Consider the following 26,699-nt stretch of genomic DNA (forward strand, 5'->3'; position numbering starts at 1 on the left):
ATCTACATGTTCAGTGAGGAACTTCTCACTTTCACCATTCTGGCTTCAATTCAATAACACACTTAAAGAATTCAAGAGTTAAGTTCATGTTTAAGTATGTTCCTGAGTTAGAGCCAAGAGGTGAAAATGGGCTGTTGAGCCAATGTAAAGGAACACAGCATTAAACCAAAGGTACTGATGGTTGCCACATAACACACCTAGCTGGGCACGCACAGAGTATGAAACTTAATATCATGAAGTATGAGTCTCTCCTACATTAGCTAAGAGCTTCTGCTCCAACAGTCAACATAATGGTTCCATCCACCTTTATTTGGCTGTGCCTTGAGCACAAAGTCAAAATGTCACATAGGCTATCTGTAGGCTTGTGTTACCAGTGAACTCTCACCATAGCTTCCATCAACACCTGCAACTATGCTACTCCTGAAGAGATACCCACAAAGCCTGTGTTAGCTAAGATTTACAACTGCTGGCATCTGACCCTTCACAACACTAACTGCACTGGGGTGAAACTGCAAAATAACTTTTTAGGGGTCCACTTGCCCCCAAGATTACGTTCGTTAAAAGTGCAAATTACATGACAGTCCAGATACTTCTAGACCACTGCTTCACAAAAGTGAATTACTACATAATGAGAAAGAATCTGCTTGTTTAGCAGCCAGTCCTAAACAGACAAAAAATAAGATTAAATCTCTCACAGAAAATATACTCCATTAGGACCAATGCAAGAGATTAAAAAGGTACTATAGTTTTTTTAAAGTAATCACTGGCAAATCTTGTTTTACTTCAACATTTGAAAATTCAGAGGGGAAATGTTTAGCAATTTCATAGTCAAAACAAAATTCTTTGATTTTTTCAGCACTTATCCTTTAAGCACTCTTAAAAGATCAGACCCAGCAGAGGTTTCCTGGATTCAAAGGTGACTATTAAAGAGTGACAGGCACATCTTGGTATTTGCAGCTTTTTCTTTATCGTTTTGCAAAAGAGACCAAAACAATGGCCTAGGAGAGGAAACTGCCATCCTTCACAAAGGAAGCAGACAGAGAAAAGTACCGTCCCTTAATGCTATTTATACTGCTGCAGCACTCCAAAGCTCTGAAGGAGGCCTGCAGTGTGTTGAACACTGTACAGACAGGGAAACAGTCTCTGCCCCAAACGGTTCGCAAAAACGGGATGCCAGACTAACCCAGTGCACATTAGTCTCGCTCGGTTATAAAACAAACCGACAGTTTCCAAATGCTGATATTTAAACAAACGAAACCCCACCCACAGCCCTCTGAGCCGCCTGGCTCGGTCTGCCTTTAGCTTATGAGGCTAGCAAAGCCAATTAAAATAAACAGACTTATGATGCTCACAGCCTTTCTGCATCAGAACCATTCATGGAATGCTTACAAAAAAAATACAAAAGCAGTAAGGCTTGTAGCCAAAATAGCTGAAGTTACATTGCAGGAAATACTTAAGAGAGTCTGCTCACAATAGGCAGTTTCCTGCAGCTCACCAGCGATCCTCTTGCTGCCTGCTCTCCCCCAGGAAGGCCCCACAAGGATTGCATCACAGCTTGGCTTCAGAGCATTAAGCCAAGCTCTTTTTCAGAAAGCTCAGGCTTTAATCAGTGGCAAGAGGAAAACAGGGGCAGTATTAACTACAGGTAAATCAGCACTGGTTTTCCCCACACGCTCCCTTTTTATCTTCTACAGCTTGAGAGCAGATTCCTTGACATGGGCACGTGTTTCAGCCTTTGCATCTGAACCACTGGCTGTATTGATTTGAAATGGAAAAATTTGTAATAAGGAATATATTTATAAAACCAAAAGCACTTTTCTTATACTCCATAATTACTTCTATTCATACTTTTAAATTATATGGCATTTAACAAGGACTATACTCCAGTTAAAATGGAAGGCAGTTTACAAGTATGACGTTCACTGGTCCAAAAAAAGAAGGAAAAAAAAATTAGAAACAAGAGGAAAACAAAGCCAAAAATCCATCCACGCCATTAAATTATCATTTTCCTGTCACCACCAGTTTGTTCTGGCCATATGAACGCTGGCATGTCATTCCCCCCTCACTTTCACAGGAGAGAAGAGAAAAGTCCACTGAAATCAGACCAACATGAAAGTTACCATAAAGCACAGAAAACTGCACCCAGGGTGTATAGAAAATTCTGCAGTCCCCTGGCAGCCCAAATTACAAATTCAGACTACAGGCTGGGGGGATTGTCACACAGGTACAGCTGCAGCTTACAGGACCACAAGTATCTAACACAGCACCTCCATGTAATGCACATTAGTTTGATCATAGTTAGACTGGAAACTCTTCAGGGCAAAGTTTTTGTTTACCTAGACACTCTGCAAAGTGTCTCGTACATTTGTTGTGCTGTGTAAAGCACTCACTAGGTTGAAACTACAAATCCATACATTTTAAAGAATTCATGTCAAGGTACATTTTCTTTTTATTATTTCTAAAATCTCACAAAGCAGCACTACCCCGACCATTTTTTCCCCTCTTAGGAAAACAAATCACAGCATCCCTTCCTTCACCTAATGAAGTCTGTAGGAACAGGCTCAAGCTCAGACTTTGCATACTTATTATTTGCCATTAGCTATTAACTCCCACTCAGAGTGAACCTATGCTACTTTCATAGTCACCTGCATAAATATGTTTTGTCAAACCACAAAATCGCAGGAAAAAAATGAATGAATGACCATTACAAATCCATTTGGGCTACATCATTATCATTTCAGACTACAACCAAATCCCATTTTCCCTTTGCAAATTCAATTCCCATCAATAGCCCCATACATCAGTGGCTGCTCTTGTTTGTGGCCTCATTTTTTACATAAAAAAAATTGAAAGATTACTGCCAGTGTATAATAGCCAAACTGCATTTTCAATTCCCAACACATGTGCTTCAGGGAAAAAAAGAAACACAAGGTAAGGGAAGAAATGCAAATGAATGCACTGCTATCAGCTGTATATTACCCTAGTGACATTACCATACTTCATATCTCTGGTTGTGTACTTCAGAGGAAAAAAAACCCACTACGTTGTCATTCAGGTAAATTCTTTTATCATTTTACTGAATATTAGTTTACTTCTTAGGTTTCTATTTTATTTACCCAGGGGCAACAAAACCAAGCAGAGATATGCCTTTCTGCATATATAGTTTTCATCTACTTTGGCAAAATTTTTTCCCATGACCAACATGGGTAACAAGCTAGATTTCAGCTGAAGTGCTGTTTTCCAAGCAACAAGACAAAAACCCAAACCAAAATAAAATAAAAACCCACACATATTGAAAAGTTACACAACTCCTTGGTATGCCAAACCTTCTTTTCCACCCATTCTGCAGAGCATCACAGAGCAATGAAATCTGCAGGAATCAAAACTCTAGGCTTCTCAGAGAAAAATTGTAGTACATCTTTATTACATCTATGAGTACCCAGCACACTGCGTAGCTTGCATTAAATTTCAGCATCTGTGCTGCACGGATAATTTGGGCATGCTAGTTGGTTGCTTCTGGTAAACACTCATTTCATTTTTGATGTGCTGCAATGCAACAGAGCAGCTCTTTAGGGAATTAGAGCAGACAGGTAGTTCCTGCCAATCACTTCAAGGGTCCATTCTCACACCAACAGACAGAAGATTCAGACACAACTCCAATTAGTGCTAATTGTAGTTCTCTCCAAGTCCCTCTGCAGCCAGAGATGACAGAGACTTCATACATGCTTCTTAACATAAGTGGCAACAATAATTTTGTTCATTTCAAAATCCTTTCTGGATGCAAAGCTCTAAGCTTGGTAAATAGGTTTATCAAGTTTTCAAATGGCAGAAGTACCCTCTGTTTCTAAGTATTCTACATAAATATTTTTCTTTACCTCACATGTCAAAGCTATTTGACTAGGAAAGGGTTGTTTTGTAGGTTTTCATGCTGCATTTCCCTAAACACAAGGTTGTAAATCTTAAGAGACCTTGACAAATTTTTAAGACGACAAAATAATAAAGTGCATACTGAGAAGTTATGTGCCACCCCACAGCTCCCCACCCTCAAACCCCATACACAGCCCCCATAGGTGCCTATACTCTGGTGCTTTACACAGGGCCAAAGGGACCTTCTCCAAGAGAGACAGCATCCAACGCTGCTCAGAACAGGCTGTGTCCAAAATACCCTTGGGGCACAGAAAAATAGCAGGGCTGCTTCTGCACAGACCTGGAGTTTCTTTCCCTCCTGTATTACCACCTTCTTCCCTGGCAGACCTTTGCTGGACACGCTGCGGAGCTATGGGAACCCTCCCAGACATACACAGGGGTTTTGGTGATAGGAGCTGCCCACCCCAGTTTCTCCTTCCCTCCTCCGCAAGCATGGATGTGCTCAGCTGTATGAAGAGCTGCCCACAGCTTCCTGAAGGGCCACATCGGTTAACCACAGACAGAGCACAACAGATCAAAAAGTCTTGCAGAGTTTAATTCAGGTCAATACAGTATTGTCATATTCATCAATGGAGAACTTTAAAGGCAACAGTCATTTGGTACAAAAAGCGCCTCATTTTTCTCCAGTGAAGTATCTCCACCATCTGTGAAATCCACAGCAAAAGACAAATATGGTTTAAAAAGGACATTTTGGGAATAGAGTTTTTACACCACAATTTCACACCAATCCTGCAAACAGCAAAGTCTGTCTACCAAACACGCTCAAAAGTCCATCCATACAAACAGACCCTTTCAAGTAACTGATACAACTCAAACTGTGTTTGCTGCCAACATTTCATGCCTTAATCATTATATGTTTAAATATACACATCTACAAAACAAATGTCAGTGTCCACAGACTACAAGCTTCTAAATAAAAAACAAAAAAGAAAAATGTTAAGTTTTAACAATTAATTAAACTAGTTCTCATTACCTCAATTTCCATCTGCAATTATAATCATTTCCCATTTAAAATATCTACCACATTTTATTCTTAATTAAAAATGACATCCTTGCAATGAAGTGCTATATGAATTAACAATTCAAATGTTATCCATGCAAATTTGTTAGTCCTTTGATTTTTTTCCCCCCTTTATGCAAAGTCATGTGTAGGTCTATTTTTATGAAGCTTGTATAACTTCACCCAACGTCTTCTGCATTGAACTCTATACATAATATTTCAATCCAAGGATGTAGAAATAAATTGTAAATGGTGCAATTTCTTTTCAAGTCTCACACATTCATTTAAGAATCAATACATATCTGAAGAGGTACCTTTCCTAAATATTTTTTTTTTAAAAATCTGTGCAATTTTAAGATTTAAAGACACTTTACATTTCCAATTGTTTTAACAATAGCCATTTCTTCAGGCCCTGCCATGTAAAGCCAATGGAGAAATTACTGCAACACAGTAAAACCCCATCTTTAAATCAGCTTTGTCCACACCTAGAGTTCCAATGACTCGACTCCTCAACATGACTCTCTGCCCTCAACCCTCCCATAGGCACCTCTTACCCAATTTGGTTTTACCTCCCTCTGCAGTGTTTTGAGCTTTCATCCCAGATTTAAAATTTCTACCTGCTTCAGTCAAGAACAGTCTCATCTCAGGTTCTCCAGGTGAACAAACTCATCACTTTAGTATTAATGCCTTAGAAGACAAATGGTTTGCCCACATTTTCTGTTGATTTCAAAGGAGTTCAGCAGCAAAGTAGCACTAAAATGTTAACTTTTTTCCAAGCCTGTCCAACTGTTTCAGCACCCATTTTGTATTGAGAAAACTCAAGAGCTTAAAACCCACTGAATAAGAGAGTGTCATTAGAATAATATATTCATAATTACATACACAGCTTACCAACACTTATCACTGCCTTGCCCAAAGCTACTCTTCTATCCCATTCCAGCAGGAAACACGCTTTCGGTAAAGGACCAGCTGAAACAGTGCCGTACACATACAAAGCTAGGGGATTTTCTCAGTGAGGATCAGCCAGCTCCTGACAAGAGGATGCCTGAGACTGCTGTGTTCTGGCTTCCCTGCCAAAAGAGGGCATCCTGCAGCTGGGAAAAATTAAGGCATCATACAGTAAGTTTTCTTCAGCTGTATGATAGCAAAATGAGGTTATTCAGAACAGCAATTAGCTGTGTAATACTTGGTAAGGAAGCAAGCAAAGGTGGCCAGCTGCTTCACAGATAAGATCCATACAGAGATTATCATTACAGAACGCAAGGTGAATTTCTCAAGGTCCAGAGGGCAGTGCAATGGCTTTAAACTGAGTATATACTTATGAGGCAATTAGATGCGTCAATACGAGGCACAAGAAAAATGCAATAGATCAGAGCAAGATCTGCAGTTTACCAAATTACAAGGACATATCTTGAAGTCAAATTACACAAACACAATTACACAAATTACACTGTAACCTTCAAAGGAAGAGGTCTTCATTGTATTCCAAAAACCTCATTGTGTTTTATTAATAAATTCTGGCAAGACAAAGTTTGAAGTCATACATTTATTTCACTGGCTAGTTTAAAAAACCCTTTATTCAATGATTTTTTCTGTCATAATCTCCTTATCTAATTTAAACAGTGCATTCTCTTGCTATGAAAGTAATTTTCATTTAAGTTGCTATAACTTGTGCACAAAGGAACGTCAATTCAACACACAGCTAATATGTTCTTCTGTGCTATACGAGAGCAAAAAGTAGACTACTTGTACATCGCAATACGAGGGTTGCTTTTTTTACTTTTTCTTACAAAAAGGCCAGATGGCATCAAGACCCACACAGCACACCTGGGAGAAGTCATGGGAAGCTTTTACACAAATACTGTCTTTTTTTTTTTTTTTTTTTTAATTTCTTTCCCAACCTGCAAAGACTGCTCGAGATTAAGGCAACCAGAAAGGACTAAGATGACTGAAGGCAGTTCCCTGGAACTGTCTTCTCCTTATCCCTCTCACTCTTTTAGAAGCAAGCACGTATGAAGTCTCTGTCTCCCCCTCCAATTATGTCATTTGTCCTCTGCTAACTCTTATCCATATTAAAAAAAAAAAAATTCTTCTATCCAACATTGTAATTGGAGGAGCTTTAAATAGATAATTTAACCTTGGGAGGATGTTCATTTTCACCGAGCATATCTCTCCAATCTATGAAACAGACAAACCTTTTCACCTAAGCATGCCATTCTTTAATTGTGACAGCACTGTGAGATAATTCATTTCAAATAGTTGATCAACCCAGGGGGAGTATGAATGCCCAAATATTTAACAGACAGTGATGCCTTTTTAAATGAAAACTCAGGCTTGCAAAGATGGCTGTTGCATGATCAACAGCATACCAATGCCATCACCCAGAGACAATTTATTTTACACACCAAAACCCCTGCTTTTTCAGAAACTATTCAGTAATTAGTGGATGTATCACTTTTGATCTGTCTCAGCCACTGCACATCAGTTTACCAGCTCCTAGCCTCTCTCAGAAAAGAGCTACCCGATTAAAGAGAAATTGAAAGACTACTGCTATTTGTCCTCTTTGAAAAATTCTGCCAGCTCAGTATCAATGCTGACTTCATGATTATGAAGCTCAAGAGCAAACCAGCTTTATCCTGAGGCCAGCCTTACAGAAGCTCAAAGGGTGAAGGTGTAGCCGTAACATCCTCCAGGTCAGAGGAACTCAGATAACACTGAGGAAAGGCTTCTTTTTTCTGAAGTGTAGGGTGGTCTGATAGGCAGGTGCATCCAAAAGGAATTCAAGTCATTAAAGGCAAAAACAATTTCTCTGGGGAATATACACCATCTCTTCCTCATCATCAAGGTACTCATACTCAGCACTGTCAGACATTAGGACCCTTAAGGGTGTCTCCTAGCCTAATAAACAGTGCCCACACAGATACCACAGAGTCCTCACAAGCATCTCGGATCCACTCAGATAAATCTTTTGTTGTGCAACACACGCTTCTCCTTGTCTTCATTCCCAAGGAGAGAAATCAGCTAGGCTGATACTTGCATGTATAACGCCCAGGCTAAGGCAGCTGTCTGGCAGCCTAACTTCACTGATGGCATGGCAATGAACCAAGATCCTGAATTCCCCACCGGAAAGGTGCTCCTCTCTCCCAAGATGCAAAGAGCTCCACAGCACCCTGTCTGCTCTCTCGCTCTTTGTCTCCACAGGCATTAAAGCCGGAGGAAGCCTTGCCATTTGATACCTAAATTCAGCTGAGCCCAACAAACTGCAGCACAGGAGTTCACCTTCTGCTTTGCCACAACGGTGAGAGAAGCGATCCTGGCTTCAGCAAGCTGGTTCAGTCAGCCTTGATTGCATATGTCTGGGCATGCAACTGCTTATCCTCGTGCAGCAAGTCTTGAAAGCACCATCAATAACTTTGCCAGCACCCTGCTGAGCCAGAGTCTAGGAGGGAGAAAGCACAGCCACCTCCTCAGAGCTTCTCATCCAAACATACATCTTCAGTTACCCAAGCTCCCATATTAACCAAACCAGAATCCTCAAGCCACACTCGCACAGCTGGGAGAATACAACGGGGAATCTCACAATGCTTCCCTGACTAAAAACAACCCATATCACTGAACGCAACGAAACAACTGGATGCCTTCCTTAGTGTCTCCTTTCACTGCAACGTTTTAAGCATCACATAAAATACAGAACGTAACGAGCCAGGACAGACTGTGTGTATGCATATACTGTGATGAACATGGTCCAAACTGTTCAAGTCTAATTAAATTTAAATGCTTCTCAATCAGGAGTGACTTTGGTCTAAGGAGAACAAAGGAGTTCAGTTTGCCAGTCACACTGGCCTTCATTGCAAGGAAGACAGGGTATCAGATTCAGCTTTTCTGTAGCTGTCGGATCCAACTCTAGTAACAAAAGCTAGAGCAATTCAACCTGGTTCAACATCCTGGAAGTGATGAAAATGCAGTCTGTCATCTAAGAAGGGCTCGTTACACACAAGCCAACTTAAGAAGGTATTTTTAGCATGTTTGTCCAGCTTCGTCATTTCAAAAATAGCTACGGCCCAGTCCATTGGTGCCCTTCTCAGGGATACTGGAACATCAGGAAACATTGAGGTCTTTAGGGGCAATACACCCCATAGCTCTTAAAGGCCTACGATTCTTCAAAGTAAGGTTCAAACTAGGACACTAGAAACTATCAAGTTTAATATTCTACAATACATGGTCCCCCAGAATCAGTTGGGTTTTTTTCCTCAAAATTGTCATCAGATCCCCTCAATTATTTTATGCCTTGGGCAAGTCACCTATGATCTGGTATAATATACCATGCAATTTCCATATAATTGTCACTTGCAGAATTCTCACATGTTGCACAGTGAGAATTCTGGGCTTCACAAACGCTCCTGGCATGGAACGGAAAACAGCGGAACTGGGCAAGATGTGGTAAAGAAAAATATAGCTGAAGTTTATGCTAAAATACATGCTAAAATTAAACTGATTTTTAGAACACCAACATGTATTTTACACAGACTCTGTTGCCGCAGTTTCTATGGCTTTTTCAGTCTTTTTCTTGAAACACTAAAGAAAATATATAGTTGGTAAAACATAGCATAGACAGGAAAAGAGAGCAATCTGACTGCGAACATGATTGTACAAAATAGTTTGCTTCTTCACTGGTTTTACTCATTTTAAAAAAATGTGTCTATAGGCATTAGTGTTTGAAAACAAGCAATCTCCACACATTCCCCCTCCACAACACAAACTGCCCAAACTGATAAAGCAACATGTAAACAATAAAATATCAATGCCACTGTAACTTTTCAGGGAAGAAACTGCAATGAAGTATCACTGTCCTCTATCAATGTATCCTGCAGTAGATAGTTTCTTCTTGTCAACATTGCAATAAATCACTCACTAGTCAGATTTCATCTGACGTTGCACCATCACACTCAAGGTGGAAAACTCCACCGAACTGAACAGGGAGGATTTTTTCCAGACCAAAACCAATAAATAGTCTTGTATAACTAATAACCTGCTACTATGCAATATAGCCTTTCTCCATGCCACTTCAACCGTGGTGCAAAATTAACAAGCGCTATCAGTTTTTATATGAGTACATACAACTCTGGCTACAAAGTTGACAAAAAAGCATTAGCTAAACACACTTCAGCTGAAGTAATCACAAGGCCATCTGACTTCAGTATCACCTACCAAAGAAGTTTCCTACTCTATAAAGTAGCCTCATCTGTTCTCTGGACAAGACTACTCTTCTAAAAAATCTCATTTCGCAATTTTGTCTATAAGCACGGAATCAGACACACATTATGAATCCCCAATGTGAAGTCAGTTCTACTCTACTACTACAACATCTGGTGAATATTCGTTCTAATCCACCTACTAACTGCTTTGCTAATGAAAGAAACCTATTCAGGTATATAATTCCTAAGCTTAATTATTATTATGCCAGGTTTTAAAAGCAGTAGTATTCATACGTAAATATATATATATAGTAACACATAACAACTTGAATGCAAAATAGCACCTCAGAAGTGTTCAACAGACCATAGAGAGAAGACTGATCCTAGAGCATCAGAGCATCCTCCTTACCAGTAAGGGCAAGATACAAAATATCAGAGACATCAGGTCCCGATGTCCAGAAGACTGCTCCAACTGCTCAGCAACAAGGGGATCAACGACACAGCTAGCCTCAGCTTATGCGTTCAGGCACTGGTGATTCCTGCTTGAAGCTCACATAAGGCCTGGATAGCAAACACTGCATAAGGGCCCAGCTACACCAGAGAGGGACAGGGCAAAGAAAGGAGCCCCCAGTCCAAATGGGAGCATTCGTGCAGATGAGAGACAAACACCTACAGCAAAGACAACACAGTGCTCAGGAAGGCAGCACTGCAGCTCTTGCTGGCTTTTGGTTTTGCAGCAAGGAGGACGGCTCAGTAACCGACATGGCAAAGGCTACCAGAATAACCACAAAGGACAGTGACCATCAGAACAATTCATTAGTGGAAGACAGCAAAGATGAAAGAGCAAAGGAATGGCAAAGCAGCTTTCTAAAGGTATTGATAGTTCTGAATAACAGACGTTTCTTCAGCCTAAGCTCTTTTTGAGAGAGGCTGCAAATATTAAAGACACTCTAACAATGTATAATCCTTACAGTTCAGCTGAAAGATGTCTGAAACTTTTTTTTATATATATATATACACACACATATATACATACAACCACAGCATTGGCTCCTTCACAACCAGCTTGGCACTACTGAAGTGTCATCCTGGAAGGCAGAACAGAAGAGTAACATAATAAAATGCAAATAGGTAAGCAGGTCTGTCATACAGCACGTGTGTGAGGACAGCAAGGGCTCAAGCAGCAAAACAAATCAAGCTTTCTCCACTTTACTTGCAAGCATGAGAGCTAGCAGAAGGGTTCAATTTTTGTTGATGCTGCTTGTATCGATCACAGCAGAAGTCACTGAAAGGCACCAAGGGAAGCACTGAACAATTCATCAGCTTTCCAGGACAGACAGAACAGTGCTACTGGCTTTGATCCTTTATTTCGCTCGGTATTGTATGGCCCAGACAGTCAGTGAGAACAGAAGTGGTCTTCACCAAAATGATGTATTTTATTTCCAGCTCATCAACAAATAATACTCTCAGTAAGACCCATGTGCTTCACCATTATTTCCAAGGAATACAACCAAATATAGCAAACTCCAGGATGGCCTCTATTTCACAAATAGAAGCAAAAAAGCAAAACAAACTGCACGCCCTGTCTCATACTCAGCATATGTAGTTTAGAAACATCTGGTTTTGCAAAGAAAGAGAGCGCTGCTTTATTACAGTGGGTGCTCACAGTCTCAGTTCAACAGAAAGCACAACTGTCAGGTAAATTAAAAACTGAAGATCAGAACAGAATTATTTAGCAAGTGAATTTGTTACTAATAGAGTGCAAATGAGACAAGCTAGAGTTGTTACCAGTTGACAGCGTGCATTTTACAAGCCTCATCTGGCTCTGCAGACACAGTCTGCACCCAAAATGCCTGATGATGTCTCCCAAATACAGAAGCAAATAGGGGAATGCAATCTCAAACTGCAGACATGAAGAGTCATTGATCAAGATAGCAATCAAAATTGTAAAGTGTGAGGGTGTAATCAAGACTACTGCAAAACTATAAGACTCCTCAGATCCAATGAAAAAAAAAAAGTTAATTTTCTTCTTAAGTTGGCTTTCACCTTGAAAGCTAATTGTTGAAAGAGAAAAGGTCACACTGCTTAATAACATGAAATAGACAAAGCAATACATGCAGATAGTGTTTGACATGAAGTATTAATTACCTTTTTGACAGAGAATCTGTTTGTGCTGCAATGTATTACTCCTTGCATTGAACTATGGCTTGGGATTCACTTATAAGTGTCACTAGTGTGTGGACAAGTCACTTTTACCTTATATTCCTGGATCACTGTGTACCAGGTCTGCTCATATATTTTTAAGCTCAGCTGGCTTCTTGGCACATAAACATAAAATTCCTGTGTGGTTTTAAGTGATTAGTTAAACAGAAATGGTTTGACTGTTTTGATATCAAATGCAACAAATTTACACACAACTCTTAAGTTGCCTTCAAGGATGAACGAAATATGCTCTTCATCAGTGTCATCTAGTTACTAATTATTTTTATTCCTACAAAACACTGCTTTAGCAGTTTACTTAAGGGAACAGACTCTTGCTTTGATTACCAGGGTAGCCAGATCTGCCGCTTTTTGCCCTTGGTCTGCCCTCTTCCTTGATTCATGAACATATCTGAATCAAACCAAGTAGAAGCAAAAGAAAAAGGTGAGAGAGAGAAAACCAAACCCAAGAGATTAAAAGTAACAGGTAGCTAGCTTATAATACTCAGAAACTTGAAAGGAAAATTAAACAGGAAATGAGATTTAGATAATCCAAAATGTTCTTGTATTTGAATGAAGAAATCCAGGAATTCTTAAAAATTTCTGAAACTATGAGAAGCATTGGGCAAGATCACAGCAACCCGAAGAACCACCTGATAAAAATATTGGCATTCATTTTTCCAGGGACTCAAGTTTCACCTTGCACAATTTAAAACAAAATGCAGAAGAATATAAATGCTCACATAGACACTGGCCTAACATTGCTAGATGCTGAACTTCACTTCACCCAGAAGAGGTGGAACAAACACCTTACCAAATGTTTCCACACAAAAGCCAGGTTCTCCACCACAGCAACTGGACTACCCTTTCTGGAAATGCTGTTTCTTAAGACACAAACTATTTCTTCCAACTGGATACCTACATCAGTGACAGGAAGCCTTGCCAGTGAAAACTGAGCCTTCATAAACTTCATGAACACAGAGGGCAACCCTTACACAGTCATGTGTCCAACTCTCTCCATTTGGGCAGCCTGTACTGCAAACTAAAGAGGATGATTTCCTGCACCCTGTGATCAACTCACCAGAGCAGCAACACATCGTATTTTGGACACTTCATCAGAGCATTACCTTCAGATATTTACTCTAATATTATATTACGGTTCACCGTTGCCTTATCTAGGAAGTACCAACATTGCTTCAGCCTGAATTCCATGCTGAATTTGACCCAGGTTAATTGTTATTGCTGGCAATCTGCTGGCTGTGTGGTAAAAGCCAGCTGACAACATGACAACAGCTGCTTACGTGAATTGGTGTGATGCAGAACTATCCAAGCCAAGGACTGAAGGTATAGACACCCAGACTCTGCTTTTTCCACTCAAGTCATCCCTGCAGAACATTGCCCAAATGTACCAGGGGAAGCCTGTGCTACCCTGCCAGTGCAGGACTCCTGAGTCAACAGCATTCACCACAGGCCCCAAGCATATGCTTCCCCTCAAGATGTTTTTAAACTACTTCTAACTGCCAAGTATTCTTTACTGCATTTATTTCTCAGTGATGATTTAAAATACATGTTTATTTTTAAATCATATTTGACATTTTGTTAGGTACACTGGAAAATAAACCCATTCCTACATATGCAAAAATTAGGAATTAATGAGGTCTGGCAATTATCTTGATGGAAAGAACCAAGTGACTTAGTTGAATGTACAGAGGTTTACTAAAAAAAAAAAAAAAGCCTGCTCTAGTAGTTAAAAAACAAACAAAATTGCTTCTTATTGATTTTAATTTAGGTTGAAACACTAGCTGTCTCTCCAACAAAGCCAGAAATGGAAACAACTATAAATGAGTACAAGATGTGATAAGATAGACAGATTCTTAAGCAATCTAGTATAGACACGACCTCCGGTTTAGACAGTAGTTAAAATATGATATCATATATATGGATCAATAAGTAAGTTTGCATTTGTCTCAGGTCCAAAAACTGGAAAGCCACATGTCTTTTTTTTTTTAGTTACTCTAAAATGTTGTCCAATTAAGCTCTACTGTTTTTTTTCTTACAGATCCTCTAGATTCTAATTTACAAATAAAATCAAGAGAAGCAATTAAATGTTAAGTACTATCAGCATGTTTCCCCAAGTGATGCACATGTGCAACAGAATAGAAGTAGTCCAATCTTGATACAGAAGGCCAGGTTACAAATTGAAATACATTTGTATTACCATTACTTGCAGGCTTCACGCTCTAGCAAGTAATAACATTGGGCATCACGCTCCCCTTCCGTGCACAGCAGAGGCTTTTTGACCATGAGTCTCTCCTAGGCTGCAGCAGCTGCGATATGCTTTCCTCCTCCAGAATCCAAAGCCAGCGCTGACACAGAGCAGGGGCAACCAGGGGCTTAGGGTATGCAGTAAGACTATGTGCAGCACAGAAGAATGCTGGAAGGGACTTTTGGTGATGGCCATCCAGTCCATCACTTTAAAGGCTAGTTAAAACCTTCCTGGCAGACTGCCTGGTCACTCCCTTCTGCTCTTCGGGCAGCATGCACTGCCAGGGCCTGCCTGGCTCATGCTACACTCTGTCCTCCTGAAGCACACGAGAAGTATCAATATCGATCAAGCACGATTAAGTTTATGATCCTTTCAGCATGCCAGAACCTGATCCAATATTAGCCGAAAGGTATGGATCAGGTCTTCTCAGCGGTTTTTGGTGAAGGCTCTCATATTTGGAAAATTGAGCTCCCTCTCTGCTTTAGTCATAAGGATCTCTCCACCTTCTCATCTACCTTCACAGACACCAGCCTCTTCCCAGACAGGATAATATTAGCTGGGGGAGAAGGGATTGCTTTTCCTCATTTGATGCATGGTGCAAGTTTGCCCAAGACAAACAACCAAGGTGGAAAGCTAAAAACATCCAAGGGAGGCCACCCTAATGGAAACAGGGACACAGTAACAGAGCAAATCTTCTAAATTCTTGCAACTAGCTCAATAACCAGTCCCCTCACCTGCATCCAGTAGCAGAAGAAAATGAGGACACTACAAGAAACACTTTCTACCAAAAACAGCAGCATGAGTAATGGTAACGGGGTGAGGGAATGGATGGGGAAAAAAATCCACATTCCTAAGAAATCTATTGCCTTCTTGGGGTTACATCCAAATCGTAATCCCCACTCCAAGTTTCTGATGAAGCCCAAGTGTTAATCACATCATTGTTATCACATAATGGTGGTAACTGGGACCAGAAGGTCACAGTCATGTTCTGGAGCTGCGTGAAGCTTTCAGTTTACAATGCTTAGCAGAAGTCAAAACTTAAGATACCAATTTTAGATAACTCTACAACAGGCACCTGGACTACTATGGGATGCGCTCACTGCTACTCCCTTAAAAACTGTTGGGCCACAAAAGAAAACAAAAAAACCCAGAACAAATCATGCATCTAAGACACTAAGAGTGCAGAGGACTTCAGTCAAAGAGGCCTGCCTTTCTTTCTATTGCTAAAATTGCCATTATAGCAGTATTCAAGTCACATAAAAAAAAGGAGATACATTCAAAGAGTTTATTTTAATAAAGTTAAAACCCCTAAGGATTAGTGATCCAGGCCACATCCACTGAACAGCAGACTATTTTGTTCAGCACTGACTCCAATAACCATCTAGAAGTCATACTAGGCAAACAATCAACATGAACTTTCTTACTGTGGCAGAAAAATAGGCCACTGGAAATCCTTGGACAAACAGAAAGGGCAATAGCATCGCGCATATATGATATAAGACTAGTGTTCGGTTTTCATGTGCACCTTTCTAAAAATAATTTGAAAAAAATTGGAGAAAAGGCAAAAAAGATTGCTACAAAAATTATTCAAGGACTGGATAAAAATCTGATAGCTAACGGGCTTGTGGAGTTCAGGTCACTGAGTTAATACGGACATTGTGACATGGTTTTATTGTAATTTTTAAGTACTTTCACAGTAACGAAATATCAGAATACTCTAAACTAGTGGAGAAAAGTGAAACAGATACAAGACAGTTTTTAAAGTCAGTTTATATTTGTAGTTTGAGCTTCACAGCTACAGTGAATAATTCAAACAACCACTTTTTGGTGGCTTATTTATTTTGGTAACTACTTTATTCAAGGAAAAGAAGCTGAGTACCGCTTCAAAATGAGCATCAAACAAATAATTTTTAAAAAACATCTGAAAGCTATTGACAGAACATGTCATAAATACCTTTGCAACAGCCACAGCTTTAGTCAAAAAAGTAGGTACAATGCAACAGAAGAATTCCAAGGACTGATACACACAACAAGTGTCCTCCAAAAAGCCAAAATTTTAACGGAAGGACTGGACACCTCTACTTCACAGCAAGCAAAATCATACAAAGAGGTAGTTTTGCATTTCACCACACAGTAAAAGAAAAACCCTCCAAGAAGCATAAATAAACACAGTATCAAAACTGTGCACCTTTGACACAAAGCCAGCCTATGGAAATATTGAAAAGAAAATGCATACTCGTTTTTTCAGAATAATGTCGTGATGAGGGTTATGGCGCAAATCCTCACCTGATGAAAGCTGCCACAAAAACAGTAGCATCAATCGTGCTACGACAATTCGCAGCAGCTGAGGACTTGCCATTATGCCAAGATAAAACATTATAAACTTGCACATTTTGCGCCCCAGGTTTACAAAGATAACAATGAATTAATTCACAGTAAACAAAAGAGAAGCACTTTACAATGCATAAACAATGTAGTAAGAAACAATTTAAAAAGTCAGTTTCTGAAACTGCTGTCACTGAGCCCATACTTTTAACACTTACTTAAATAGCTAAAACTGCACAAAGGTGTTGCTTTGGAACACAAACAGTTATACAGAAGCCATATAATCTGATGCAAAACCCTTGGGCAGAGAAGAAAGGAAAAATAAACAACTAATTTTAGAACCTGAACACTCCATTAGCAATTCTCACCAATTAAAATATGATGCAACTGCTGTCAACAGGCAAATTTTAGTTGTATTTTAAGCATGGATTTAAATACAAAATACACAAGCTACTGCACTATAAGAATAAATAAACTAGTTATAAGTAGCATGGAGGCCAAGAAGAAACGTTCGACTGGTTCTCTTTGCCTACCTACTAAATGGATGCAATGTTTAAGAGGCCATCATAGCTGTGCAAACCCTCATTTCTACTTTGACTGCAGTAAATCTATACCATAATCTCCAAAAGTCTGAAGGCACCGTAGGAATCTAAATACCAATGGAAGTCTATCGAAAATTTAATCCGTAAACTCACTTGTGACAGCAATGTAGATCTGTACTTAATTACCTGAAAGCTACTAGGAATCTTTATTGTCTCAACTTGGAGTTTCCGGAGGGTGGGGGTAGGGGGCAGACAGATGGACACAACAGTCTCATGCTAAGGCCCACTAAACTGAGGCTTATATAAATATACATCCATCAAAAAAAAAAAAAATCACTAAACTTGCTCTAAGAAACTCTTAGCCAGGACTTATGTATTTTGACATGTGCACCACTAACTTCACTACCTCCTAAGATATAAAATGAGTTATTTTAAAATCCAGAAAAGGGGTGGGGGCAGATTTAATAGGAGAGCATTTCTAAACACACCAAATTGACACAAAGGCAGGCACTGGTCCTCAGTGGTGCAGGGGTTACTTCACTGACTTCCTTGTTTTAAAGAAATGGAATGAGGCCCAAAGAAAATAACTTGCTTCTGCTTAGGATCAGCAAGGGTCAGTACAGAACTGTTTCTATTTACCTCTGCAGTAGAAAAACGGCTTATCCAGTGCATTGGCACAAGTGATTCTACCTTCATATCCGGCTTATTCAGTGTTTACCACTTGTCACAGCGAAGTCCTCTTCCACTCTGGGACTACTAACACTGCTTTTCAACCAGCCTAACTGACCAAGAACTCCAAGTCTAAGACTTCAGACTTCTAAAAAACAATAATCCAAATTGCAGGTGCTTTTATAAGAGTAAGGAAAGGGCAAGGCACTGCTTTGATTAAAGCAAGTGCTATAGCAATTTATATGTCTCTTACAAGCCTCCTGCAAGGACAGAAGATAGAAAGAGTGAAGTGTGGGAAAACTGAACAACTGTCCGCTTTGCCTGCGAGGAGTTATCAGATAGCTTTCCTTTACTGTCAGCAGAATAAACCGACTCCCAACAGAAGAACTTTAACAGCACTCTGTCAGGGAGACAGGCACATTTTATTTCAAAAAAAGAGAACAGAACAGCTGCCACAAGACCAAATAACATCCCACATTTTGCTCCTAAATACCAATGCAGCTCTTCAGGGCTCAAGGTCTCGTTCATTACATATCTGCAAGCAGAGAAAAGGATTTTTCAAAGCAGCTTTCCTAAGCTAAGCGTCCAAGTCTCAAAACACCTAGATTTTCTTTAGAAAGGCCTCCATGCTATGAATGCAAAGTCCCTCAAAGCAAGCACTGGCACAGGATAAACATATTCAGGCATCACTGCAGCATTTATGCATAGAAAAATTGCAACACCCACATCAAGTGAGATTTTATGTGTCAGTACTGCTGGCAGGTGCATGATGCGGTCAAGTTTTAAGTTCTAGAAAACGGTTCATCGTTATTCAAATGACTTGATAATTAAGAACGCTAGTACTTCCAACTCCCAAGCAAACTTAGAAATGCATAATAAAACCACATTTAAAAAAAAAAAAGGCCATGCACTAACTGATTTTACTTTAACCATAGTTCACTTGAAGACGAATTCAAATTGCCATACGGTGAGCCCATTCAGTGTAATAAAAACGTATCTTACAGTGATTGCACGAACTTGGTTACCTTACTGCCCTCTGTCCTTCCTCCTCCTCCAGTCAGATGGGGAGTTTATTCCCCATCACTGCTTCCTTCAGCTTCCCATTAATACTGCTAGCAATCAGAGAAAAAGAACAATGAAACAAGAATACCCAACCCATGGAGTACTGCAGTATCTTCACTTCTGTGCTTGCAATTTACACCCTCATTCATCTGTTCACTTTCTGGGTGGGAAGAGCCTCTGCTTAGGCTACAAATTTGTGACAGCTCAAGGCATAAACCAGGAATCCACTGTGTCCTGGCAGCTGTGCCTCAACAAGACGACTGTACATTGAAAGGCAAGCATTTGAAGACATGACCAACATAGCCCTGATTCATCCAAGAGTACACCTGTCCTCACTGAAGTGGGGCAAGATCACTTTGGAGATCTGTACCATGTGTTAGCAGCATTAAAAGAAAAAAGCCAGTTTGACTTGCCCCAGGACAAGTAACGTGGATGGGTATCTGTAGCCTACATGGATAACAATCATCAGTACTACCACGAGATATTGAGTAATGGAAAAATTAACAGCAACCAAGGATCATTTTTCTGTGGGGTTCCCCCCCCAAAGGTTTACTGACACACAAATGTAAAAGCTAGTTCCTTTCATCAGAAGTTATCCTCTAGTTGAGCATTTCCAGTTGGCCACACCCCAGGTTCCTCTGCTTAGTATGAAAGCGTGCATTAATTTACATCTTACTTCTCTGCTTTGCTTCCAACCCCTGCATGTCTCTACAAAGCTGATACAGGCCAATTCTTCCTGGGAGTAACTCTGGCAATCAATGAAGTCACATTCCTGTCAACCTGGTGCAAGAAGATGCAGGTCCACAATTTTCACTTGGACGAAACACTGGCAGGAGTTTACCTCATGAAAAAAGGGAAAGTTTGTAAATATGTTTAGGCACCTAAAGCAGCAAGCAGTCCCCAGAAGGGATACACAAAACCATAAATTAACCCATTTGGTGCATATCTGCATCCTCAGATGACTCTGCATCTTTTAAGAACGTTCGTCTGATGAGATTCCACTTCCTAAAATACTTTAAATTTGTTGTTTTTGAATTAAACTTTAAGTAGCATGGCATGTAAATATAAACAATTACAATTGTCAACACACAGGAGCATCTCTGATCTTTAAAAATGGAAGCACAGTAACTTAGGCAAACAGAAATTAGTCTCATTTTTTCATAATTTCTCAGATTAAAGTTATATATTAGCTAAAGTACAGTGTTATTACTATACCCTTAGGCTTCAGAGCACATCACGCCACATGTTCTTTTGGCTGCTAAAAAGCAGCAACCAAATGATTAGCATTTTTTCCAAGAACAGTTGAGATTAATAGTTTGAAGTAATTTCTTTAATTTAACCATGAAACTTGAACACTGGAATTAGAGTCAATGTTAATAACATTTTATTTCAGAAAACTCTGTGTTAGTCCTTAAGCACTGATCGTAAGATGGATAGAGTCCTCATTGTTATCTGTCTTTTCTGTAATTGGAAACAAACCCCAACTATTAAACTTGCACAACTTCGTAACAGTACAGCTTTAACCGAGTCCATGTACATAACTTCAGACAACGCCTGTCCCTGCAAAAACGCAGAAACTGGGAGCAAACCATCACCCTACTGAAATCAATAGGTGTTTTTCTGTGATTTTTGTGGTACCAAGCAGGACCTATTTGATCCGCAGAGGTTCCCAGCGGGGATGCTGGAGGGACAGGTGAATGACATGACATCTCTGTGCTAGACTCACAGAAGTTCCTCGCTGCTCTGACCAAGACATCCATTTTCTGAACAGGATCAAAACCCCTTTCATCCCCATTTCCTAGACAAAAAGGAGAGGAGATAGGGGATGAGAGCGCAGTAATAGAAACCCCAACTCATACACACAGGCAAAAATCCTTCTCGCTCTTCCAAGCAGAGCAACGTTCCCAGCCTGAATAGAGGCTTTGTAGACATTGCAAACACCCCAATATGACTGAGGGAATTCCAGTCACCCTCAAATTGTGTTCCTATCTTTTTTGAAGACACTGAAATCCCTTCCTTCCATGATGCCTGTTCCTCCCTCCTCAACTTAGGAAGCCTCTTACTCTGGCTGCTAGTGCCAACAGCTCCTGTGACTACTTGAAGACTTTTTGAAAGCTGTGTCCAGGCTCTGTTAACCACAAACCAGCTCCTGTAAACCTGCTAACGGATAGCAAAGCTCTCCCTTGAGTTTTCCCCACAGAAGCGTACCAGCAAGCTCAGCTCTTACAGCCTGGGAAGGCTCACTTGGCATTCTTTATCTGCAAGGACTCCATTAGCAACTTAGCGTAACATAAAGCGTATTTTAAAAAGGCACTGAAAATAAGGGGTAATTAAAATGTAAGAAGTGTCATCTTCATAAAAGTCACAGGACTAAATAAAGTCTTGGAGGGCCCTCTCCTGTACGTTCCGTATTTCTCTACGTGCACAACCCACCTTGCTCTGTAAAATCTTTTAATAAACATAGCCAGTCTTCTCTGTACCTTTAAAAATATCTGAAGTAGCATTTGATTAGTTCATAGGGAAAAGCTCCTAATATATTTTTTCCTCCAAGCAGAAGACAGTTACATGCAAAATTAACTCTCAACTCAGAACTGTGAAGACTCAAAATCCAAAACCAATTTACAGGCAGTTACCAGGTCAGCAACAATTTGATCCATTACCAAAGAGCTAATCTAGATTTAAGAAAATTACTTTCATTTATTCATCCAGCCTAAGAAAATGCTAACAATTGTAACTCCTTAGATGACAGGATTGTCACAGCAACAGCTAAGAACTGCACAAATGTGTACTTTTTCCTTTACAAAAAAATATTTAACCTCTCTTGGCAAAGCACTGAGAAACTACATAGTAAGAATATCACAGTAATGTTCATATTTGTGTCTTACTGATTTTTGGTACTGTGAATTTAGATTAATGAGCAAACAGACCCCATGGAAACAACCTCTCTTACCTTGTCTTAGTTTGATTTATTAAGCAATGCAATTGCCAGTGACAAGCCCACAGAGAAATGCACTAAACTTAACACTTCAGAAAGAGCAAAACCATACCCACATATTTTTTTTTGTACAAGAATGACTCTTTCCTCTTATTGCAACCAAAGGAACAGCAACAAAAACACCTACTTAAACAGTGAAAACCTATTACAATCCTCCTAACAAAGGAACACTGCAAAGACTTATTTTCTACATGGTTCATTTATCATTGCTGAACAAAGAAAAAAATAGCCTTTATGTCTCTTCACAAAGTAAAGTGATTTGCAGGGGAGAAAATAAATAGTGACCTCTCTTTCATCTAAAGAGAGACAGATAGGAAGTGGAAGGAAGGAAGGTGTTTGTAAATTAACACATAAAATAACAAATACCTTAATTCTCTAATGCTCTCTCTAGAAAATGCTATGAAAAGGTACTGAAACAGTTGTGGTAGATAGTAAATGGTTAATATCTGGCTGGGATTCCCCGCCAACACAAATTCCGATGATTTGCCATTGGATATTGTCAGCACCAATGTCCTGTTACAGTCCACCGAGATCCTCCCTGCAGCTTTCCTGCCTCAGGCATCTCTGATGTACGGGATCAGAGTCTGGAGCATCCCCGTTTATCACAACGTTTCACTTACCACCCCCTTGCACGCAGGCACGCGCACACACACACACCAGATATTACGGCTTTTCAGAAGAAAGCATAAAAGAATAAGCAAGTCACTGAGGTCTGACACAGTAGCTCTGCACGAAAACCAAACGCATAAAAGCCCTTCTAGAAAATAGTTTGCTTTCCAAGCAAACCTTTAGCAGTGAACAGCCCTGAAACATTTTGAAGTATTACACAGCTGTTTGATGGTTTCTAGCGTTAAAGAGTTTACCTAGACACAGCAAATGTCCATAGACCTACCACTCTCTGCTTGCATTCATCTTTATATTCAAACCATAATGCAAATATTATCTGGTTCAAACATCACTGATCTAAATCAGCAAGTCGTACAATACTGTCATATTAAACCTACATCATAGCTTGTTTTCCTGAAGCATTCCTGGAGCCTGCCTTCTAGATGTAATTACTGTACAATATATATCAGAACCAGAGAGAAAGGCTTCACTCTGAGGGCTGAAATTGAGAAGAAATCAATACAAAGAAGATAAATGTTTCTTCAAGAGCTGCAGAGGTATTAACCCTCTCTCCAACTTATTTTCTTTTTGCTTCAAATCATTTTACCATGCGAGAAACTGCTGGAAGGACTGGGATATGATGGGTCTATCTGCTTATCTCCGTGTTTGGGGTTAGAAAAAAAGTGTATTTTAGGAAAAAAAAAGAAAAAAAAAAAAGAGAGAAGTGGAAGTTCCTACAAAGCTTCCAGAATTTAATTCTTTCTTTTCACACTTGCGCACCCGGGCGCAGCCGACCACTCGGGCTCCATCAGGAGCCCACAGAAAGGACCGGAGCAGTCGCGGGGCGAGGACCTCACGGGGGGGGGGGGGGGGGGAGCTCGCCCTTCCCAAGGCCCCTCACTCACATCACACCCACCCCACCTAGGTCACCCCCCTCCCCCGCCCCATCACTGCCAGGAAGGGGGAAGCCCAGGAAAAACTAAATAAATAAACCACTTTGGGGGCGTGCGGGGGGGTGGGGGTACCTAAGCAGTTTTCAGGAATATCCTTTCAGCCGCAGATGAGGCGGAGGGCACGACAACATACACCCCCCCCCCCGAGCCCGCTGTGCTTCAGAGCTGCCTCAGAGGGGCTGCCAGCAGGAGGGGCGAGGGGGGGAGGGGGGGGTGTGCGCGGCCCCGCGGGGGCGCCGGCGGGGCGACAGCGCCCCTGGCGGCCGGCCGGGGGCACTGCGGAGGCGGCGGGAGCCGGAGCCCCGCGCGGGCGCTACAAGTTCCCCCGGGCCGGGGGCGCTCCCCGCGGGAGGCGGGGGGGACACGACACGGGGTCCCACCGCGGGGCGCGGCGAGGGACCACCGTTATACGCGGCCCCTGCATTTCGGTGGGGGGCGAGAAGCGATGCATAGATACAAGCCGTGGGGTGCGAAGGGGGGTGGGGGGGGAAGCACGGTGGGCGCTGGGTGCTCCCCGCCCGCGTAACCCCTCTCCCACGTGCGTGGGGTGGGGGGGGTGTTGCACAGAGCCAGCCCCGGGTGCGGAGCGGGCGCGCAACCCGCGCTCTCCCCCCCGCCCTGCCAAGGTCAGCGTGCCGGCACGGCGAGACACCCACCGCGGACACGAGTGGGGTGGGGAGGGCAGAGCAGAGACCCGCGCCCAACTAAGTTTTTAGCAGGGGACGGGGGTTGCGACAAGGGATGGGAGCGGGGAGTCACGCTCCCTTCGGGGCGGCGGTCCCGCAGCACAAAGGGAGCCCCCAGGCAGCCCCGCGAAAGAAGGGCACCGCGCAAGGACCCCCTCCGCCCGCCCCACGCCGTCGGGGGCTGCAATGCACCGGAGAGAGGGGGGTACGGCGCCGGGAGCGCGGAGCCGAGCCCACGCACCGCGCACGGCCCCACTCGCGGGCAGCGCTTCCCGCAGCCGGGAGGGTGCCGCGGAGCCGGGGGAAAGCCAACGTCGGGGCCACCCGGGCAAAGGGGCCCCCGCGGTCCCTGGCGCATCCTCCGCACTCGCGGCGTGCCCCGCCGGCACCCCACGGGGGTCGCGGACACGTGTGGCGAAGGCACCGGGAACCCTCCCAACCGCCGTGCTCACTCACCGGGGAAGCATACCACATCATGGAGCACGGAGCTGGTGATTTTCAAGAAAAAGATCCACCAACACGGTTGCAGTAGCCTCCGCATGTCCAAAGCCGCACATCGAAAGGGGAGAGGGGCTAAAATAATTAACGCACAGGGGGGGTTAAAAAAAAAAGGGGGGGGGGAGGGGGAAATACCCCAAACTTGTTGAAAATAAGTTTCTCCCCGCACCCCTCTTCCTGCGGGAGAAAGCGGGGGGCTCCTGCTCGCCTTCTCAACGGGGGGGGGGGGGGGGGGGCAAAAAAAAAAAAAAAAATCCCACAGCCGTGGGGCAGGGGGGAGGACAGAGACGGCGCGCCGGCGGGGCGCGGGGACCCCCCGCGCGGCACAGCGCGGCACGGGGCGCGGGGCGGCGCGGCTCAGGCGGGCAGCGGCGGCGGGGAGCGCGGCATGCCGCGGACGGGGCGCTTAGAGCCGCCTCCGCGCACGGGCGGGCGGACGGCGGTCAGCCGGGGCCCCGGCGCGCTCCATCCTGCCGTACAGGAAGTGGCGGGCGAAGCCCGGATCCTGGCGGAGACTTTAAAGCGGGGCGAGGGAGAGGGAGAGGAGGGAGCGCGGCGCGGCGGCGAGGCGAGGCGAGGCGAAGCGGCGGCGCGCCGGGCGCCCCGGAGGCGCGCCCCCGCCGCCCTTAAAGCGGCCGCGGCGGTGGGGCGGGAGCGCGCGCCCGCGCGCCGCGGAGGTGGTTGGGGGGGGACGACGACGGACCCCGCTCGTTGTGCACGCGCCCTGCCCCGCTGCCCCGCGTACTCTCCGCGCCCCGCGTACTCTCCGCGGAGCGGCGGCGCCCGCCCCTTTGCCTGCGGAGTGTGTGTTGTTGGGACACACACACACACACACACGACACACGCTGCCGGCAGCGGCGGGTGTGGGAGAAAGTGTGTAATTGAGCCGAGGTAATTTGCCGTTTGTAATTTCGCATTTTGCGCTCTTATCCAAGCGGTATCTGTTTGAAGTTACTTGTGTCGTTGTGCCGCCCGCCGTGCATGCTGCAGGGGGTCGGGGCTTGGGTTTGGGTGTCCGTGTCCCCCCCAGTCGTGTGCATCATTCTGTGTATTACCAGGGGTGTCTGCCCCCCCCTCCCGAAATCATATAGTTCTCCTCGGTCCCCTTCAGCGCTGTGTATCACGCTGCGTATTGCCAGAGGTCCCCCACAAAATCATACAGCTTAATGCTGTGCTGGGTATTGCCAGAAATTCTCATCACAGCCATACAGCTTTTTTCCTCTCCCCATACTCCTCCCATCATTCTGGGTACTGCTAGAGGTCCCCCACAAAATTGTACAGCTTTTTTGCCCCCCAAGACCACACTGGGTATTGCCAGAGACCCCCTCTGCCCCCCCCCCCCCCAAATCACATAGGTTTTTTTTCTCCCCCAATAATATGCATCATTCTGGGTATTGCCAGAGGTCCCCCACAAAACTGCTGGGTTTTCCCCCAGTATTGTGCATTATACTACATATTTCCAGAAAGCCCCCTCAAAATGAGATAGTTGACTGATATTTTTGCAGAGTCAGGTGAAGACTGTCCCAAGGCACTCTGCATCCAAATCTTGATCCACAGCCTCCCCCACCCCCACCCCCACCCCCCCTGCAGCAGTTTCTGAGTGATTGATAACTTTGCACAGGAAACAGAAACAGAAAATGGTGTGAATTCAGGATGAAGGGATGGTTGCTTGTACTTGGCATTTCCTGGCAGTGCTGTGGTCTGCTGAAGCTTAAATTTCATTCAGGAGTAGTTTTTGTCTGTTTCTTTAGTAATTATTTCCATTACGGGGATTCT

General features: G+C 42.9%; 1 protein-coding gene across 2 annotated transcripts in view; it reads right to left on the reverse strand.

Moving 5' to 3' along the window:
* Nucleotides 1-25,058, reverse strand: part of PTPRG (protein tyrosine phosphatase receptor type G) — a 412,532-nt gene extending 387,474 nt beyond the window's left edge. For both annotated transcript variants that reach the window (XM_069811972.1, XM_069811975.1), the window contains exon 1: nt 24,882-25,058. In XM_069811972.1, coding sequence (XP_069668073.1) covers nt 24,882-24,966 — 85 coding nt within the window. In that variant the 5' untranslated portion in view covers nt 24,967-25,058. The remainder of the gene's footprint in view (nt 1-24,881) is intronic.
* Between the last annotated feature and the right edge of the window lie 1,641 nt (nt 25,059-26,699).

Source organism: Haliaeetus albicilla, chromosome 24, assembly GCF_947461875.1.
Source record: "Haliaeetus albicilla chromosome 24, bHalAlb1.1, whole genome shotgun sequence".
Lineage (NCBI taxonomy): Eukaryota > Metazoa > Chordata > Aves > Accipitriformes > Accipitridae > Haliaeetus > Haliaeetus albicilla.